Below are 20376 nucleotides of genomic sequence, written 5' to 3'. Positions count from 1 at the left end.
AATTTAATCAGTGGAATACCTTGCCTTCAAAAGTTGTAGATGCATCATCACTGGAAGTTTCCAAGAAGCTTCTGAACTTGTCCGGGATGGTATAGACCTCCTGCTTGAGCATGGGGTTGGACAAGAACACCTCCAAGGTCCCTTCCAACTCTGTTATTCTGTGTATGTTTTTCTTTATGTATGATATACGTCTTCTTTTCTATAGGTTTTGTTATATGAGGTACTCATTTGTTTATAATGGCTGGAACCAGTTTTTTTTTCCTAATTGCTTTACTGCTATCCTTGGTGCTCTGTGAACTTGGTTTTTCTTGCTTGCTGATGCTTCATTACCAAATTAGGTAACATCTTCCTTGCTAGTGGGTATGAAGTTTCTTGTTTATATACAGTAGCTTTCCCTGCCAGTGTTGGCAGGGCTGAGGTGTCCTTCTTGTTAATTGCTAGATTAGGGTATTGCATTCTACTTGAACATTTATATTTTATACCTCCATGAGTCACAGCTAATAAAACTGATTGCTTTTAAAGACATTAATTGTACCAAGAGAACACTTGTTTGCATGACAATTGTTTTTAAATTTTGTAGTGAATTGTTCAAAGTATAGGTAGTCCTTGGCTTACAACAATTGAGACCAACATTTCCATTGCTAACTGAGACATTTGCTAAGTGAAGACTGTCCCATTTTACAACCTTTCCTGCCACAGTTGTTAAGTGAATCACTGCAGTTAAATTAGTAACATGATCATTAAGTAAATGTCTTCCCCATTGACTTTGCTTGTCAGGTTGCAAAAAGGAGGGATCATATGACTGCAACCGTCATAAATATGAGTCAATGGTCAATGAATTTTGATCATGTGCCTATGGGGATGCTGCAACCATTGTTAAGTATGAAAAATGGCCATAAATTACTTTCTAAGTGTCACTGTAACTTCGAATGGTCACTAAATGAACTGTTATGAGAGGACTACCTGTGCCTCGAAGTTCCAAGCTAGTGCTTTAAAGTTGCTTAAAGAGACATTAAATCTACTTTATCCAGTCAGGTATCCCACAGATGTAGGAAACGACACCTCTCTGGCCAGGGAGGTTAAGAATTTGTTTGGTTCGTGTTTATAGAGAGAGGCACAATTTGCATTTCTCCGTTGTTAGCCTCATACATCCGAAGATGCCACGTCACGCCAAACGAGGTGCTGCAAATACCAATCACTCGCGCTCTCCTATCCTGAAAAATTCAAGGGTCGCCAAAACTGCACGTCTGAGTCCTTAAACTCCGCGGGACCCTCCTGAAATCCCGCCGCCGCCCCCTCCCCCCAAGCGACAAAGGAGAAAGCGAAAAGCGAAAGTAACGCTTGACGCCCTTCGATGAAGTCCTTCCACTTTGCGCCTCCGGGGCGCGCGGGCGTGCAAACACCAGCCACTTCCTTTTTTTTTGTTTCCCCTGAAATTCAGCCGCCCGGTATTGTCCAGGAGAAGTGCGATGGCCGAGAGCGTCCGTTCCACCATCGAAAATGTCCTGGAGGACTTGACGGAGGACGAGCTCCGAAAATTCAAGGCGAACCTCCACGACTACCAGGTCAAGCCGGGCTACAACAATATCCCCCGAGGGCAGCTGCAGAAGGCCGACGCGCTAGATCTGAGCGACCTCCTGGTCAGTTTCTACAACGAGGACTACGCCGTGGAGGTGGCCGCCGCGGTGTTGATGGCCAGCAACTGCAAGCCTCAAGCTCAGAGGCTTCTCAGAGCCGTCTAGAAAGAGGTAGCATGTGGGATGAGCGGTTTCAGCCACCATAGCAATAGCAATGGCACTTAGACTTACATACCGCTTCACAGTGCTTTTACAGCCCCCTCTAAGCGGTTTACAGAGTCGGCCTTTTGCCCCCAACAATCCGGTTCCTCATTTTACCCACCTGGGAAGGCTGAGTCAACCTTGAGCCGCTCAGGATCAAACTTGTGGCAGTAGGAAGAGTTAGCTATAGCAATAGCACTTAGATTTATATACCGCTTCACAGAGCTTTACAGCCCTCAATAATCTGGGTCCTCATTTTAGGACAGAAGGCTGAGTCAACCTTGAGCCTGGTGAGATTTGAACTGCCAAATGTAACCACTGTGCCACCGCAGCTCCGTGCTCATAGGGGGTTCTTCTCTAACCTAGTAAGCCTCAGATGGACTGGGCCTCAGCCCAAGCTTAAGTCAGTTTGCAAGAATACCTGCTTGCAGTCACTCAAGTCCTGGTCACCTCCTGTCTTGGCTAATGCCAACATGCTCTACATGGGGCTGCTCTTGAAAAGCATCCAGAAGCTCTAATTCGGGGGTCCCCAACCCCCTGGGCCATGGCCCATTACTAGGCCTTAAGCAGTTCGAAACCAATCCATGGAAGTGGCAGGCGAGTGTACATGCACATCCATACTGGCAGCAGTCGAGCGCATGTGTGCTCCATTTGCGCGAATGGTGAGCGTGCACGCTTCATTGGCACGAGCGATAGAGGTGCATGCACAGGTTGGACCACCACTGGCATGGAACTATCCCATCCCACCCCATGGGCCACAAAGCCGGAAAGTTTGGGGAACTCTGCTCTAATTGGTTCAAAATGCAGTGGCTTGTACTGGGTTTTTTTGCTGATACAAGTGTGCACATGTCACTTCTCCTCCCAGAGCTGCATTGGCTGCCAGTTTTCTTCCAGGTACAATTCAAGATGCTGGTTGTCGCTTTGAAAGAACCTTGGTGACTCAGTGATTAGAATGCAGTACTGCAGGGCTAACTCCCTGTTAACTCCAGGAGTTCGATCCTGATGGGGCTCAAGGTTGAGTCAGCCTTCCATCCTTCCGAGGTCAGTAAAATGAGGATCCCGATTGTTGGGGACAATATGCTGACTCTGTAAACCACTTAAAGAGGGCTCTAAAGCTCTGTAAAACAGTTTATAAACCCAAGTGCTATTGCAATTGCTAAAGCCCTACATGGCTTGAGGCCAGGTTATCTGAAGGACCATCTCTTCCCAGTTACATCTACTTGACCAACCGGAGAGGGAGGTAGGGAATGTTGAAGGTACATCTGGCAGGATCCAGAACAGAGGTGGTATTCAGCAGGTTTTTTCAATTTTTTATCCCCTCTTATTTCCATTTTCAGCTTACCACCTATTTTATTTTACATTATACATTATTATCTTCATTAACTTTCTCAAGACCAATATATAGTAAATAATAAAAAAGAGTAAAAATAAAGTAAAATTAATATGTTTAGGATCCACATGGTATATTCCCCAATCTACAATATATTTTATATTTATACCAGCAATATTCACATATCCATTTCATATTTTTTCTTTATTTCCACATAACCAACATTTACCCATGTAATTTAAATAAGTCTTCATTCCCCTATTTTAATTATAGTATAGTATTCTCATTGTAAATATTTAACATTCCAATATGATCTCTTCTAATTCATCATTTTTATTTTCTCATATCCTTTGTTTAATCAATTATATTTTCTAGTTCATGTATAAATCAGAAAAGAAGAAAAACAGAAAATTGATTTTCTCTTTTTACTTCCCTTTAATAAATTTTAATCTATAAAGTTTATATAAGTCACACTTTTTAATCATACCATATTTTCATCCAGTTTATCTCTGTTGTCCTAATTATATTTAAATACTCAATTTCATATTTTAGGATATGCATATAAATAAAAAAACCTGATTAATAATAACAAAACCCTCTTAATATCTCTCACTCCACCTTCACTTTTCTCATATATAGTTATGTAATACTCTTAGGGTAGTTCCCAATACATTTTAAGCTTCAAAACTCCCCATTCTAAATTTCTAATAAAAAATACCAAAATACACTATCCCCCTTTTATACCATTTTAACCCTTATCACGAAATCTCTCGGCCTTGCCATTTCTCTTAGTTTTAACCAACTTTCTCTTTTCTAGGTTTTCCAAATCTTTCTTCTTTATCCCTTGTTTTTCCTCTAACATTATTTTTATTTCCATCTGCCAGTCACCTATCTTTCCCCCGGCCTTTCCTGTTCTCTTTTTTGAAGTTTCTTCTTCTACGATTTCTTCTTCTTTTGTTTAATCCTGGAAAGTTTTTTTCTTTTATGTATTACCTCTGTCATCAATGTCACAATTTTATTTTTTTTTAATGTCTTTTGGCAATGTCACTTGTTCTCCATGTTCATTTGAGTCACTTTTCTCTTCCTTTAACTTCTCCTCTCTGGGTTTCCTTTGTTCTTCTGCGGGCTGCATCGCCATTATTTTTTTTGCCAGTATAGCCAATAATCTCCTTCTTTCTTTTAACATTCCTCTCACAATTTGCAATTCCGACTTGAATTCTTTGCTTATTTCTTCCACTTTTTTAAATCAATTGAGTTATTAAAGTTTTTTATTGCAATCCTTGCCAAAAGTCTCCGTTTGTCTCTATCTCCCGTATTAATCCTCCTATCTCTTTGTTGCAATCAACGCTCAACAGTCCCAAAATATTGTATTCATTTATCCAGATGTGACAAAGAAAGTCGTAAAATGGAACAAAACTCACTTCACAAATTTCTTACTTAGCAACCTAATTTCTGGGCTCAATTGTGGTTGTAAGTCAAGGACTACCAGTAAGGCAACCAAAGCTATCTTAGTATACCATCATCCAACCTGAAGCCTCACAGAAAGGGGTAAAAATTATCTACTTCCCCCAAAGTCCCCTGGAACTGTAGGGTCACATCCTTTCAACCACATGCCCTAAAATGGAAAGATTGATGGAAAGCTGACTTGATTAATAGGCTCCAGCAAGGGAGTTGGGGGGTTGCAGAGGGGACAGGCCCCTGCCTCTTTAAGAGCTGGTAAAAAAAACCCTCTTAAAAAAGCAGGAACCCCTCTGTATATCCATCTGCACGTTCCCCCTCCGGGGCATTTCAACCAACTAGCTATGAGCAGTACCAGGGTCTCCAACCTTAGCAACTTTAAGATTTGTGGACTTCAACTCCCAGAATTCCTCAGCCAGCTTTGCAGGTAGATGTAACCACAACAGGGGGGATCTTTTTACTTCCACCGGACTAATTGGCTCAAATTTCTCCCCGGGTTCTTCCTGATCCAGGAATCACCAGGTTGTCCTGATGAAGTCCTTGGCCAAAGCTCAGAGGACACAATAAGAGCAGAGAAATAAAACATGTTTTGCTGCTCTTATCACCACAATAATAGACACCTGGGTGCCATTTCAGCACCCACTCAAGAAAAGCCGGCAAGTTGCTTGACATCTCCATCAGTAGCTATGAATCAACCGGCATGGCTATTTACTTGCCATATCTTCTCACTTGCAGCCCGAGGTGGTATTCAGCAGGTTCTGACCAGTTCTGGAGAACCAGTAGCAGAAATGCTGAGTAGTTCGGAGAACCAGCAAATACCACCTCTGGCCTGCCTACCTCTATTCCCTGCCAACGGAGCTGGAAAGCAGGCTAGTAGGGGTGGGGAGGGAATGGGGATGTTGCAGTAACCTTCCCCTGCCACACCCACCAAGCCGTGTCCACAGAAGCGGTAGTAAAAAAATTTGAATCCCACCACTGCGTGCAACACATCTCGCTTAGAACACATTTCAATGAAACCTGGCTTTCATGACCTGCTGGTTTCTCCCCAAAGACTCCAAGGAGTTGGTGATTCTTTGGAGTATCGTTTTCTGCCAGATGGTTTATCAAATTGTGTTGATCGTTGCTTACTTGAATGAGGGCTGTCGGAAAGAACACATGTTGCTCTTTTTGTTTTCTTTTTTAGCTTGAGTGCAGGTAGTCCTCGACTTACGACCACTATGTTGCTAAGTGAGAAATTTACGACTTTTCTTGCCACAGTCGTTCAATTAGGAACATGATTGTTCAGTGGAATCTGGTTTCCCCGCTGACTTAGCTTGTCAGAAGATCGCAAAATGGGATTGCACAACCCCAGGATGCTACAAACATCATAAATATGAGTCAGTGGTCAAGCATCTGAATGTAAATCACGTGACCATGGGGATGCTGCAACAGGCATAAGTATGAAAAACAGTCATAAGTCACTTTTTTCAGTTCCATTTTAACTTCAGTCACTAAATGAACTGTTGTAAGTCAAGGACTACCTCTATTGAAAGCTCTATTTCTCCACAAATTATCCATCCCTACCCTGTCACAATGAGTTTTATTTTATCTGCATTTATTTTTAAAGTATGATTACAGGCAGTCCTCGACTAATGGCCACTTTTGAGTCTCAAATTTCTGCTGCTAAGTGAGACAGTTGTTAGTTTTGTCCCATTTTACAACATTTCCTGCCACAGTTGCTAAGTGAATCACTTCAGCTGATAAGCGAGTCACACGGTTGTTAAGTGAATCCCCATTGACTTCACTTGTCAGATGGGCGCAAAAGGTGATCACGTGACTCTGGGACACACAACGGTCATAAGTATGAAACAGTTGCCGAGTGTCTGAATTTTGATCTTGTGATCATGGGGTTGCAGCAACAGTTCTAAATGTGAAAAGGGATCAGGGTCACCTTTCTTTCTTTTTTTTGCCATTGTGACTTCAAATGGTCACTACCTCGACTTTTATAAGTTGAGGGCCACCTGTACTGAATCCTTTGTTCTACTGGATGTAAAATATTTTTGCTTTTTCCTTTAGGACCCAAGAATGAAGTATAAGTCATCCAGAGTCCTGGGGTGGCTGTAATAGATCTGCTAAATAAAAAAATAAAGAAATTCTACATCATTCTTCTTCTTCCATCAATTAGAGTCTTTGACTTCTACTACCGGTACATAACTCTGTTTCCAAGACCTCTGCTTCAACCATGTTCCATTAATTGAATATCAAAAGCTGCTCACCAAGATGTCCACAATTTCAAACCCTCTGAAGACCCTCTTCTTCAAGCAACTCAATCTGGATGGATCCGAAACTTTCTTCAAGTTCTACCATGGCAGAATTTCAAGTTCATGGCCTTCAAATCCTTAAAAACAAGGGAAATGTTGCCATTTTGTTCTAACTCACAACTGAGAGATGAACCAAGGAAATTATTATTATGTGCCATCAAGTTGTTATACGTAATTAATGATCACACAGATCTTCTCCAGATGGTTCCTCCATGGCTATTCAGTTCCTCCAATGAAGCAGCCATCACTGCTTCAACCAATCCATCCATCTTGCTGCTTGTTGTCCTCTTCTTCTTCTTTTTTCCTTGAGGGGTCCTTGGTGCTCTCTGAACTTGATTGCTTTTTTTGCAAACGTTTCATTATCCAAACTAGGTAACATCATCAGTGCTGGCAATGATCATCAGGACTAGCACTGATGATGTTACCCAGTTAGGTAATGAAATGTCTGCAAGAAAACAACCAAGCTAACAGAAGCACCAGGGACTCCTCATTTCAAACCTGAGCTGCAAATACTCTCCTTCACTGGTCTTCTGTCATTCCACAATTTGGTCTTCATTGGTCTTCTGTCATTCCACCATTTGGTCTTCATTGGTCTTCTGTCATTCCACCATACTGCCTTCCCCAGAAAGCTGGGATTTCTCATTGTGTGTTCAGAGTAGGATAATTTGAGCCTGGCCATTTGAGCCTGGCCATTTGACTCAAATCATCTATCCTTACCAAATTCAACTGCCTTCAAAAATGATTAGGGGACTGAAGGCTAAAACATGAAGGAACTGGGCATGGCTAGTATAGTTAAGAGAAGGACCAAAAGAGACATAGCAATAATCCAATATTTGAGGGGCTGCCACAGAGAGGAGGGGGTCAAGCTATTTTCCAAAGCACCTGAAGGCCAAATAAGAAATAATGGATCGAAACTGATCAAGGAGAGATTTAACCTGGAAATATGGAGAACAACCAATGGAACAGAAGTTGCCTTCAGAAGTTATGGGAGCTTCATCACTGGAGGCTTTCAAGAAGAGACTGGACTGCCATCTGTCGGTATAGGGTCTCCTGCTTGGATGGGGGGGTGAGGTTGGAGTAGATCAGGGGTCACCAACCTTTTGGACCTCAGGGACCACCAAACTCATAATTTTAAATCTTGTGGACCATTAATATGAATTTTAACTGATGGTGGCTTGCTGGCATTGGTGGGAAAGTTGATCCCATATTCCAGAGCTGCAGTAGTTACAAGACTGGCCCTTTGGTCATCCCGGAGCAGCTCCTCCAGTCCATGGTAGGCCGGTGCATCCGGGTGGAGGAGCAGCTGCTCCGGGATTCTCCACAAATTCTCTCTCCCCCTCCGCCTTTGACTGTGCCATCACTGTAAAATTTTCTCATATGAATCTTCTTGGCAAGACTTTCTTTAAACATGGTATTCTTTCCTACCATTTCTTTGTCCACTATTGTATTTCCTCAATATTCTGATTCTCAGGAGACCAAATGTTGACTATACAAATGTTGGCTTGTATTATCCATCAAATGAGCCACAACTAACAAAACTGATTGTTTTTAAAACCATTAATTGTACCAAGGGAATAATTGTTGATTACATACCTTTTTTTTTTTTGCAGGCTTTAAGATTTTGTAATGAATTGCTCAAAGTAAACTAAAGTTCCAAGCTGTTCCAAGTTCTTCAAGCTTTACATTAAAAAAAAATTAGGATACAATAAAACTTTGTTATCCAGTCTGGTATCCTACAGATGTGCCAAACTATATCTCTTATCCTCTCCTATATGGCCAGGGAAAGAGGACCTCTTGGGCCAGTGGTGACTTACCTTTTTGGTCTCCTGTGCCAAAAATTGTGCACGCACTCACATGCCAGCACCCAGAAGGCAATGCATGCAACCCCACACCCCACACCCCCTGCACATGTGTGTGCAATCCCCGCCTCCCCTCACACTGCCCCTTTACCTGCACTGCACTTCCCAGCTGATTTTCAGCCTGTTTGAGGCCTTTTTCAGCCTCCCAGAGGCTTGAGGAAAGCCTCTGCAGTTTTTGCAGGCCAAACAATGGGCCCGTTTCATCACTTCTGGTATTTCTGGAAATACAGGTTTTATGCTATAAACACAACTTGTCGAATGTCAGCAGTCATGCTTGATTTGTTTCTGGGTCCCAAGCATCCATTTTATTTCTGTGCAGAAATAAATGATTAAACCTCACTTTTCCTCTCAGCGTGATTATTGGCTCAAATTTTGCAGGATAAAAGGAACACTGTTGGACTGGGCTGAGACAAACAAATTGAATTTATCTGTTAGCATATATAGATAGACCCAATTTGCATTACTCTGTTGCAGCAGCACATGTCTGAGGATGCAATGCGATGCCAAGCAGAGTACCAGAAGTAAAGAGTTAAACCCAGTCGTGGGATTCCAAAAATTTTACAACCAGTTCTGTGGGTGTAGCTTGGTGGGCGTGGCAGGGGAAGGACACTGTAAAATCTCCATTCCCTCCCTACTCCAGGGGGAAGGTTACTGCAAAATCGCCATTCCCTCCCCATCCCACTAATCTGCTTTCCAGCTCCGTTCTCCTGTGCAGGGCAACCAAAGAAGACCCAGCCGATCAGCTGGGACTCAGAGGCAGAGAATAGATGGGGGTGGGACCAGTCAGAGGTGGTATTTGCCGGTTTTCCGAACTACCCAAAATTTCTGCTACTGGTTCCCCAGAACTGGTCAGAATCTGCTGAATGCCACCTCTGGTTAAACCTTAGTTTTATCTCTCAGTGTAATTATTGGCTCAAATTTTGCTGGATAAACACAACGTTAGACTGGGCTGAAACAAGCTAATTGAATTTATTTGTTAGCATTAGGGGTCATGGTGGCGTAATGGTTAGAATTCTGTCCAGAACCAGAAGTTTAATCTTGACCAGCTCAAGGTTGACCCAGCCTTCCATCCATCCATGGTTGGTAAAATGAGGACCCAGATTGTTGGAGGCAATAGGCGGCTCTGTAAACTGCTTAGAGAAAGCTTTAAAGCACTGTGAAGCGGTATATAAGTCTAAGTGCTATTGCTATTTATATATAGACCCAATTTGCATTCCAGGTAATCCTTGGCTTACAACCACAATTGAGGCCAGAATTTATGTTGCTAAGTGAGAAATTTGTTAAGTGCGTTTCACCTCATTTTATGGCCTTTCTTGCCATGTTCGTTAAGGGAATCCCTGCAGTTGTTAACTTAGTAACTCAGTAGCTGAAGTGAATCTGGCTTCCCCATTGACTTTGCTTGTCAGAAGGTTGCAAAAGGGGATCTTCTACCATCATAAGTATGAACCACTTGTCCGGCATCCAAATGTAAATCACACGATCCCTGGGAATGCTGCGATAGTCATAAGTATGAAAAATTAGTCCTAAGTCTCTTTTTTTTCAATGGGTACCCAATGTTATTTATATGCTCCACTGTCACTGTAAAATTCAGGCGTTGCGCAAACTGCACGTCTGAATCCTTAATTCTACCAGATCCTCCGGAAATCTCCAGATTCTCTGCAGCAATAAACACATCAGTCCGGAACGGGAAACAAAAGGCTAAAAAGCGAAAGTAACGGAGACCGAGCTCCCTCCCCCTCCCCCTTGCGCGCCTTTTCCGCTTCGCGCCTTTCTCTCTCTTCCTTCCGAAATTGTCCCTTCCCGTGTTCTCGGAAGGAGGAGAAGGAGCACGATGGCCAAGAGCGTCCGCTGCTGCCTGTCAGAAGCCCTGGAGAACCTAACGGACCCCGAGCTGGAAAAATTCAAGGCGAAGCTCAACGAGTTCCCGGTCAAGGAAGGCTTCAGCAACATCCCCCGAGGACCCCTGCAGAAGGCGGGCGCGCTCCAACTCAGCGACCTCCTGGTCAGTTACTATTGCCAGGACTACGCCGTGGAAGTAGCCGCCAAGGTGCTGTCGGACAGCAATTGCAAGCCCCAAGCGCAGAAGCTTCTCAGGGACACCGGGAAAGGTAGAGATGAGGGGCGGAAGAAAGACTGACCCGGGGCAGCTCCAGCAAGCCCCGGATGGGTGGGATCTTAGTTCCCAAGCCAGAACTTTGGAGGAGGTTGAGCTACTTCAATCTCAACTGACCAGCCAAAGGAAGAAAAAACTTTTCAGCTTCCACAGAGCTGGGATTATGATTTCTTTGAAAAGTTCTCAACTTCAGAAAAGTTTTGAATACTTTTCAGCTTTCTTTGCTGGGATTCTGATTTCTCTTTCCAAAAGTTGGCTATGAAACAGATCTACCCCCTTTGTTCATATGTTATATTTTATATATAATATATTTTATAATATAAAATATATTTTGTAATTTCTATGGAAACCAAGCCCAGTTTTACACACAATTGCTTATCAGTGTTTCAGTGCATGCTAATTTTCCAGGCACAATTATTTATTTAAGCATTTGTCTAATATTTATGAATATTCTATATATTCATATGCACACACACAATATATATATATACACATATATATGCATACACACACAAATACACACACACACATATGTATACGTATATATATGTGTGTGTATATACATACACACATACACACCTGCACAGCCATAAAATCAAAATAATGAAAGCATTAAGCTAAAAGTTGATACCTTTTATAAAAGATATGAGACATTAAAATGCCGTGTATAATAAATATAATGCAATAAAGAGTAACCTAGTAACAGAAAATAAAAGCAGCCCTAAAAAGTTAGAAATATCAGAGCATCACAAACTTATTTCTGTATTAAGGAAGCCTGGAAGAAAAAGGCTTTCTTTGATGCTCCAAAAGCAATAAAGACCACTTTGGGTGTCCCTTGGCAGGTGGGGTACCCAAAGCTTTGAAGATTGTTAGGCCTGCAGTATTTGGATATGGTCAAAGGATAAAGCAATAAAGCTTCTATTGTATTTGCTTAAGGCAGAGGTAAGAATGGAAATGAAGGTGCGTTTTCTTCAGATACAATAATCCCAAACCATAAAGGATTTTATATTTTGACAGTACACATTAAATTGTGTCTGAAAACAATTGAAAAGGGAATAAAGAGGTACTGGTGTGATGCACTCATTTAATCAAACTCCAGTCTCTGTTTTTACCTCAGAAATTGTGCTAGCTGACATTACAAGTCATCTTCAGGGGCAGAAGAACCAGATATAAATTGCCAGGACATAATTTATCATAGCAAGTTTATTCTTATCCAGGTAGGGCTGTTGCCCTGAACAAAGCCTCTGGCCAGCAGTCAGAGGACACAATAAGAGCAGAGAATGAAGCCGGTTTTGCTGCTCTTATCACCACAATAATAAAGACTCTTGCCTGTTTCCAGTCAGTTTCGCTCTTTCTAGGCCTCATTCTCTGGAGGTTCTCCAAAACCCAGAGAGCACAGCAGAGTCTTCACATAAAGAGTGTCTGCATAAATGCAATCAAGTCTAAAGTTGCCAGCACAGCTTCATTCTTGGTGGAGTAGAAGAACTAAATCAAATTGCGTACTACAGCCTCAGGTATAATCCCCAATCGAACTCACCAAGGTCCATCAAGCTGATTCTACAGGACAGACAAAATTCTGTGCAGTGTCTATTTATTGCTGGTTTTGCACAGTAACCATTTTTTCCCCTCCAGATGCCTCCAATTCTGTTCAGGAACCTGTGCCCCAGCTGAGCACCCACTCAAGACAAGCTGGTGAGTTCCTTCTCCATCCATAGATAGGAATTAGCCTGCATGACCATTTATTGACTTGCCGTATCCTCTCACTTGGAACGCATGCGGCTTAGAACAAATTTAAGTGAATTTCAGTTTCACAACCATTTGATTTCTCCCTTAAACTCCAAGGAATGGCAGGGAGATGATATGAAAACCTTGATAAAGAACGTATTTGTGTATACACATGATTAAGACTCTCGCCTCCCACTTGGAAGGTTGAGAGTTCAATCCTAGATAGTGAGCAGATGTTTCTCTCCTAGGGCCAAAGAAAAAATATCTGCTGTGAACTCCACATGGTGCAAGGAAAGGTATCTGGCCAGTAAATGCTTGGTAGCATCCAGTCATCCCAACTCTATCCTGACTTTTTTAAAATATAATATTTTTATTGTACATTTTCCTTTATTATACATCACATTTCCAGTTTTGCAATGGCAGTGTACTGGCTATTCAAGTCCTTTTTAAAATATACATCAGATAATAACCTCTGGTTATAACCATTATTCTCATAGTCATACGGTGTAGTCTCTTTTAAATACCAAGTATTGTACATCATCATTATAACTATTGTTTTCATAGTTGTACCATAACACTCTATTACATTTATCACTCTGTACATTTTAATCTATATTCACGTATAGTCTGATAGTTGCTTACGACATATATTCTTACATATATCTATATACCTGTGTTTATTTTTCTTTCGTTACGGTTACTAATCTCTGCACCTGTTATTTAACCATTTGTACAATCTGTCCCATGTTAAGTAGTAGTTTCTTTCCTCTTTAAGTTCCATCATTAAACTATCCAATTTGGCATATTCTAATTTTTTAAAATTACCTTTTCATCTGTAGGTTTTCCGTTTTTCCAATTTTGTGCATGTGTAATTCTAACTGGTGTTATTACACATTACATAAGTGGTTCTTTTATTATATTTCCCCGGTAATATACCTAATAAGAATGATTCTGGTTTTAGATCTATTTGCTGTACTGTCTTCTAATCATCTTTTTATCTTTGACCAATATTTTTTTGCCGCTGGACAGTCCACTACATATGATAGTAGGATCCTAGGACCTGTTTGCATTTCCAACACTCTGGTGACATATTTGGAAACATTTTTGTCATTCTTGCTGATGGCAAGTACCCTCTATAAAAAAAAAATTGTACAGGTTTTCTTTGTAAGCTGTTGATATTGTTAATTTATAAGTTCTTTCCCACAATTTTTGGCTATTATCTAATTCTACGGTGTATCCAAAAAAAATTGCCTATACTACCATACACATTCTTCTTCCATTTTGAAATTCAATAAGTAATTATAAATTTTCTTTATTAATTTTTCATCTATCCCTAACAATATTTTATCCAGTTCTTGGAGTTCCTTATAGAATATATATTTCTGTATCTTCTTTATCTCTCATTTGAATTTGGATATGTGGCTGCCAGTCAATTCCCTGCTTTTTAATTTCCTGTTTAGATTTTAAATCCCCTTGTTCATTATGTATATCTTTATATCTTACAATTTTATCCGGATCTAAAACATTAGAGTATATTAGCACTTCCATCATAGATAGTCAGACCGGTATTTTCATATAGTGATTCTGTTTGATTTTTTTCCCTATACTGACAACAGAGCACTTCTACTATAGTGCCTTTGGAAGTATCTATGTGGCTTATTTTTCCCATACCATATAGATGCATGCCACCCCAATTGTAGATTATGCTCTTCTATCATCAATATTCTTTTGTTCTTTAAGTTTACCCACTCCTTCACCCATGTGAGCACTTAAGCCTGGTAGTATAGTTCCCAATCCGGGAGCCCAAACCCTCCCTTGTTTTTGGTGTCTTGTAGTATTTTCAATTTGATTCTTGGTTTTTTGCCTTCCTAGATGAACTTTCACATCAGTCTATTTAAGTCCTCAAAAAACTTTTTTCCTAATTTTATCAGGGTTACTTGAAATAAGAATAGCAATTTCGGTAGAGTATTCATTTTTTGTTATAGCTATCCTTCCGACCAATGACAGCTGTAGATTTTTCCATTTATCCAGATCCATCTTTATTTGCTGAATTAATTTAGTATAGTCTTCTTTAATGGATGTATATCTTGCTGTTAGCAAAATTCCCAGGTATTTAACTTTTTTAGTTATCTGCATGTCCATCTTTTCTGTCAGTTCGATTTTCTGTTTATTTGTAAGATTCTTTGTCAATATTTTGGTCTTTTCCTTGTTTATTTTAAGACCTGCCACCGCACCAAACTCTTCCATTTTCTTTATAAATTTGGGTCCTATTTCTAGGAGTTCCTCCAAAATAAACTTTCAAGCTGATTCTACAGGACAGGCCTGGTTTCCTTAGAGTTAGTAACCCAGTTGTTAAGTGAAACTGGCCTTTCCCATTGATTTTACTTGCCAAAAGGAGATCAGATGGCTCTGAGACAATGCAATCATCATAAATATGAATCAGTTGTCAAGCATCCAATGTAAATCACATGACCATGAGGATGCTGCAACTGTCATAAGTGTAAAAAACTCTCATGTCACTTTTTTAATCTGGAGGCTTATCTTTGTCCTCAGGATCACCTGGTTCCCGTAGCCTACATTTTTTTCCCCTCTACTCCCACACGATTCAAAGAGTGTTCATCCCAAATTGGGAATCATCCTCTTAGCTATACAATTTGGGATGAATATCCTTTGAATGGTTTGGGAGTAGAAATGGATGGGGGGGGGCAGAATTGCAGACTATAAGAACCAGGAGTGCCACTCAGGTGACCCTGAGGACACAGATAAACACCCCAGTGCTTCAACCACCCTCTGAAAAGGATGCAAATGACCAGCTATCTGCAAGGAATATAAATCCTTCCATTCCCCACCATCCAGTCAGCTGAAGAAGCTCCTCAGATGAAAAGAAAAAACTCTTCCAAAGAAAAACAAGTCCAGTTGCCTCCTGAAAAAAGCACCTTTTGGACGTTGAAAGAGGCTGATTAATCTGCATTTCCAGGGCAGCGATGGATCCTCCCTTTTCCGGAGGTCGCATCAGGAAGACTCGCTGAACTGCGCGAAACCGAAAATACTTCCTCCCTGTGTTAATTCCCTGCCACCCTCCGAACCACTCGTGGTTTGGGGCTGATCCCGGAAGGGAGCAAATATGCCCAAATCCATCCTTCAACGGCTGGAGAAGACGCTGGAGGATTTGACGGAGGACGAGCTCCGAAAGTTCAAAACGAACCTCCACGAATTCCCGGTCAAACCGGGCTACGACAATATCCCCCGAGGGCAGTTGCAGAAGGCGGACGTGCTGGATTTGAGCGAGCTCCTGCTCGACTCTTACACCCAGGATTACGCCGTAGAGGTGACAGCCGCGGTGTTGAGACGCTGCCACTGCAATCCCCAAGCCGAAAAACTAGCGGCTGCCTCTGGAATCGGTAAAAGCTGAGGGATTGAAGGGGGGAGAGAATTAATCCAGATCTGTTCCGGGTTGGTTGATAGCAGAGGAATCATTTGCAGGATCTTGTCCCCGTGGCCATTCTTGTTGCAAACCGAAGCGCCAAATCTTCCGAAATCACCTTTTGAAAACTTTTTCTGGTAAAGCTTATTCAAAAATGAAACAAGTAAACTTATCAGGCGGTATACTTTGTTTTGGCGCCTAAGGGTTTTTTTTTTTTAGTTCTGCTGTCTTCCTTCTGTTTCTATAGAAAACATTAAAATTATAGGTGTTCAAAAAGTCGTATTTTTTAAAAAAAAGCACAGCAAAAGTATGCATCTTTTTCCTAAAATAACTTTAAAATCATCTTGGCTTCTGCTTACTCTTCTTAAAGTTTGGTGGGCTCCCTTATTCTCACATATTTTATAATATTTTTCCTTAGATGCTTATGGCCCTTGTTATCTTCTGAAGTTCTTGTATAGACATTCTTCGCTAATGTATTCAGTATTACAGTATTATAACCATTCCCTATCATATTTGAAAAACATTTTTTTAAAACTTTTTGTAAAATCTCACCTTCTTATTTTCACTTATTACATCATTTCTTTTCTGTTTATGAACTATGGAACTTTATCTGGCTTTTTATTTTATTTTAATCTGTTCTCCTTCTGGATTACATGTGTGTAATATTTGTGAACAAAATTGCCTCAGAAGGATTTCCCAGATTTCTTGGCAACATCTGCTCTGGATGTGGCATTTAGGATTTTAAAACATTTTTAAAGCATTCTTTTCCTTTTCTGTCACTCGTAGTTCAATTGTCAGAAAAGTGTTCTTTCTTGGAATGGTACCCACGTTAAATCTTACTTATTCACGTACATTCTATGCACTATCTGAACAGAATAGTCCCAATGAAAAATGACCTACATCAGGGGTGTCCAACCTTGGCAACTTTAAGACTTGTGGACTTCAACTTCCAGAATTCCTCAGCCAGCTTTGCTGGCTGAGGAATTCTGGGAGTCGAAGTCAATAAGTCTTAAAGTTGCCAAGGTTGGACACCCCTGACCTACATACTCATTGTGCTTGCTATCACTCATTCATAAATAACTGGTACAATAGTAATGTGAAAGTTTCTTAGAAACTTTAAGAAGTTTTATGTACTATATTTAAAAATGAGAAGTTGCTCTCCTTTAAAAAAAAAAAAAAAAGGTTTACTGCTATAACGGTCAGCTATAGCAAGGGACAAGAGCTGGCATGTTTAGGTAGGAATACCTGGTGTTTCTCCAAGCTAATTTCTATATAACAAAAGTTGGCCAAGGCAGAGCAATTCAGATATGTTTCCACAGGCATTAAGTCAAACTCAAGCAATGAGCCAGCATGTACTAGAATGCTGTTTTGCACAGCCTGTTTCTCCTTGCAGTGACCACTTCCTCTAAAACACTTCCTCTGTATTGGTACATATACTGAAGACATTTGTTTTATGCTTCTTAACATGTTAGAATGTCTTCTCCCAATTCTACGATTTGGGAAGGACCTAAAATGCTGTTAGAAATCATTAACTTGCTCTCCCTGTTCCCAAAGCCTACAGCAGTGTTTCTCAATCTGTGCAACTTCCAGGTGTGTGCACTTCAACATCCCAAATGCCGCCGCCAAGAATGGCCTTCACTGATAATTCTGGGAGTGGATGATCACACATCTGAGAGCTGTTTAGGATGAATGTTAGCCTTGAGGCAAAGAGAAGGAGTTTGCAGCTAGTCTAAGACTATCCTTTGAGCATATTAAGAGTTCTTTTCTTCTTGTCATTTCTTGACAGGGAATCAACCATCTAGTTCTTCTCACCGGCATTTCATCGACCAGTTCAGGGAGCAGCTGATCCAGCGAACTGCCACAGTGGAACAGGTGTTGGATAAGTTGTTGCACAAGTCCATCGTAAATGAAGAACAATACCAAAAAATCTGCTCACAGGAAACTAATCAAGACAAAATGCGAAAGCTTTATAAGTTAGTTCCTAGCTGGAACGACCAGTGCAAAGATCAACTGAAAAATGCACTGAAGGATGTAAATCCGTGTCTCATCAAAGACCTAGAAGGGGAATGAAGCAACAAGGAAGATGGAAAATTAAACCATTTTGTGCTGCCCCCCACCCCCCTCTCTCTCTCTCACAGACACACATAAATGTGGTTTGGAGAGTTTATTAATGTTCCCCAGCAATTTCCTTCACTCAGCTTCAGAACTATCCCAAATAAATCCAGCCACAAGCAGGCTAAGGTTAATCCACAAGGCAATAGCCAATAGTCCATAAAACAGTGGAAAGTCGCTCCAGCAAATAAGTCCACCAAACAAACTTAAATCCACCAGGCCAAACTGAAATACACCCACAGAAGTTCACTTGGCAAGAGAAGTTCAAAGTCTCCAAAGGCCAAAGTACCAGGAACAAACACACCCAGCCAGAAACCTAACACGTTCCTTCTGTCTGCTGTGATAAATAGCTTTCCAGTGCAACCCATGAAAATGGGCAAGGCCTTCTCCTGAGTAATGTGGCAGATCTCCATTGCTCTTATCTTTTCTCTGCCCTGCATGCTCTCAGATCAACCATGGAAGGTAGCTCCTCCTCCTTTTCATTGACCGTCCACCCCTGCAAGGTGTCCCCAGCCAAAGCCCTCTCTTTCAGCCAGCCATTCAGAACCTAGTTCCTGATATGCCAGGAATGAGCTCATCCTCCCTTGGACTGACCTGAGAAGAATCTGAAGAGTCATCCAAGGAAGACATCACACATTTCAGGACTCAAAAAAGATCTATGCGCCATGTAACTCCTTTGATCCACACTAGGATAAGAAACTGGGATCCTCAAATCCATTCAAAACCTAACCAGCTTGCTCAGTTGTAGGAGATCATCTACTACTGCAAAGAAAGATACAGAAAGACTGTCAAACAAATATTAAATCCTACCTTAGGAGCGTCCTCTTCTGGGGGAGAATATTATTGCGTTAAACTTACCTCATTCTATTCCATAGGCAACTGATCAATTATAGAGCAAACTGATAAATCCATATATTTTGACCAGCTTCTCGGTCCTTTGGACTCTCTTGTTTTATGAACATGAAAGTTCAGATATCCTTGAGATGTTTTACATTTTTAAGCAACTTTTTCTTCGAAATCACAAACACAGACTATTTGGGGATCTATATATGGATTCTGGGGTCTAAAAACAAAAATTTATTCCACTTTCCTTTAGCATTTTACTGTTTCTCCTAGAATAAAGCAAAGTATTATTCATCAATCCGGCCTGGATAAAAGAGCTGCACTTACATTTCCTTGGATATGTTCAGTACTGAAATGGATCTCCTGAGGACCTCACCATATTTACAAATGCACAATAAAGCTTCTTAAGGTATGACAAAAGAAAATTCCTGATTCCTTATAGATAATGACTGAAGCTCGGTGACGCAGTGGTTAGAGTGCAGTACTGCAAGCTACTTCTGCTGCAGTCAGCTGCCTGCAGTTTGGCAGTTCAAATCTCATCAGGCTCAAGGTTGACTCAGCCTTCCATCCTTCCAAGGTGGGCAAAATGAGGAGCCATATGCTGACTCTGTAAACTACTTAGAGAGAGCTGTAAAGCACTATAAAGCAGTATATAAGTCTAAGTGCTATTGCTATAACATAGGATGATTTTAGCACTGACTCAGCATTGAGTATGCTTGTTGATCACTTGTAGCAGATCCAAAATTGAGATGATACCACCATCCTGGTTCTCTTTGATCCTTAGCAGCTCTCCATAACATTGATCACTTATGGTTGTTCTGGCTCAGTTTTGGGGAGTGGGTTGTTAGGATGATATTATAGTGTAACAGGGTTCCAAACAGGTGAGAAAGGCTAAGCTTAAAGTCCTTAATTTGCAAAGTGCTTCGGGACTGAGGCTCTAATCCCTCTTATTTAACACCTTCAGGAAGCTGTTGGAAAGGGTCTTTAATTGGTTCAGAGGTCCAAAGCCATGCCATGGAGCTACTGATGGGCTGTCTTCTAAAATAAAGCAAGGCTATGGCATACACTTGAAAGAAAACTGGGAAGCCTATACAGTAGAACCTCCAGTCTCAACCGTAATCTGTTCCATGACTTCGGTCGTAACCCGATTTGGTCGTGACCAAAAGCGAGACTGACTGCGCATGCGCATTTTTTAAAATGCCGTGGAAGGGGAAATTGCCACGGCTGTGTTTGATCGCCACATGATTATTTGTTCATGACCAGATGCAAACATTTTCTGAAATTTTTACTTGTCACCCGATTTGGTCGTGGTCAGAAGCGTTGGTGACCAGAGGTTCTACTGTAATTATGCAGCCTGACAGGCAAGAACAAAGAATGCTTATTCACAGAGAACATGAACGTGTAAAACTTGCAACAACTTTGGGTGGTTAAAGG

At 41.1% G+C, this 20376-nt stretch overlaps 1 protein-coding gene and 1 long non-coding RNA gene across 2 annotated transcripts; both read left to right on the top strand.

Moving 5' to 3' along the window:
* The first annotated feature begins 1364 nt into the window (after positions 1-1364).
* Positions 1365-19242, top strand: LOC113452774 (apoptosis-associated speck-like protein containing a CARD). Its single transcript, XM_087917117.1, has 4 exons — positions 1365-1740; positions 10432-10833; positions 12471-12530; positions 17774-19242. Exons 1-4 carry the CDS (start codon positions 1470-1472, stop codon positions 18055-18057), a joined length of 1017 nt encoding a protein of 338 aa, XP_087773243.1. The 5' UTR covers positions 1365-1469; the 3' UTR covers positions 18058-19242.
* On the top strand, positions 2650-9064 carry LOC148124396 (uncharacterized). The gene is made up of 2 exons (XR_015740424.1): positions 2650-2819; positions 6622-9064. It is a non-coding gene; the product is annotated as an uncharacterized LOC148124396 (long non-coding RNA).
* Positions 19243-20376: the final 1134 nt, after the last annotated feature.

The sequence above is a fragment of the Pseudonaja textilis genome, chromosome Z, assembly GCF_049901715.1.
Source record: "Pseudonaja textilis isolate UNSWEBS1 chromosome Z, rPseTex1.2, whole genome shotgun sequence".
Taxonomy (NCBI): domain Eukaryota; kingdom Metazoa; phylum Chordata; class Lepidosauria; order Squamata; family Elapidae; genus Pseudonaja; species Pseudonaja textilis.
The sequence above is the reverse complement of the archived record's forward strand: the minus strand, read 5'-3'. Positions and strand labels throughout refer to the sequence as shown.

Bases quoted from the DNA above. Each gene is read 5' to 3' on its own strand.
- LOC113452774 (XM_087917117.1), top strand. From the start codon at position 1,470: ATGGCCGAGAGCGTCCGTTCCACCATCGAAAATGTCCTGGAGGACTTG. The intron at 10,834-12,470 runs GTAGAGATGAGG...TTTCCCCTCCAG, and splicing joins TCTCAGGGACACCGGGAAAG to ATGCCTCCAATTCTGTTCAG. The intron at 12,531-17,773 runs GTGAGTTCCTTC...ATTTCTTGACAG, and splicing joins CACCCACTCAAGACAAGCTG to GGAATCAACCATCTAGTTCT.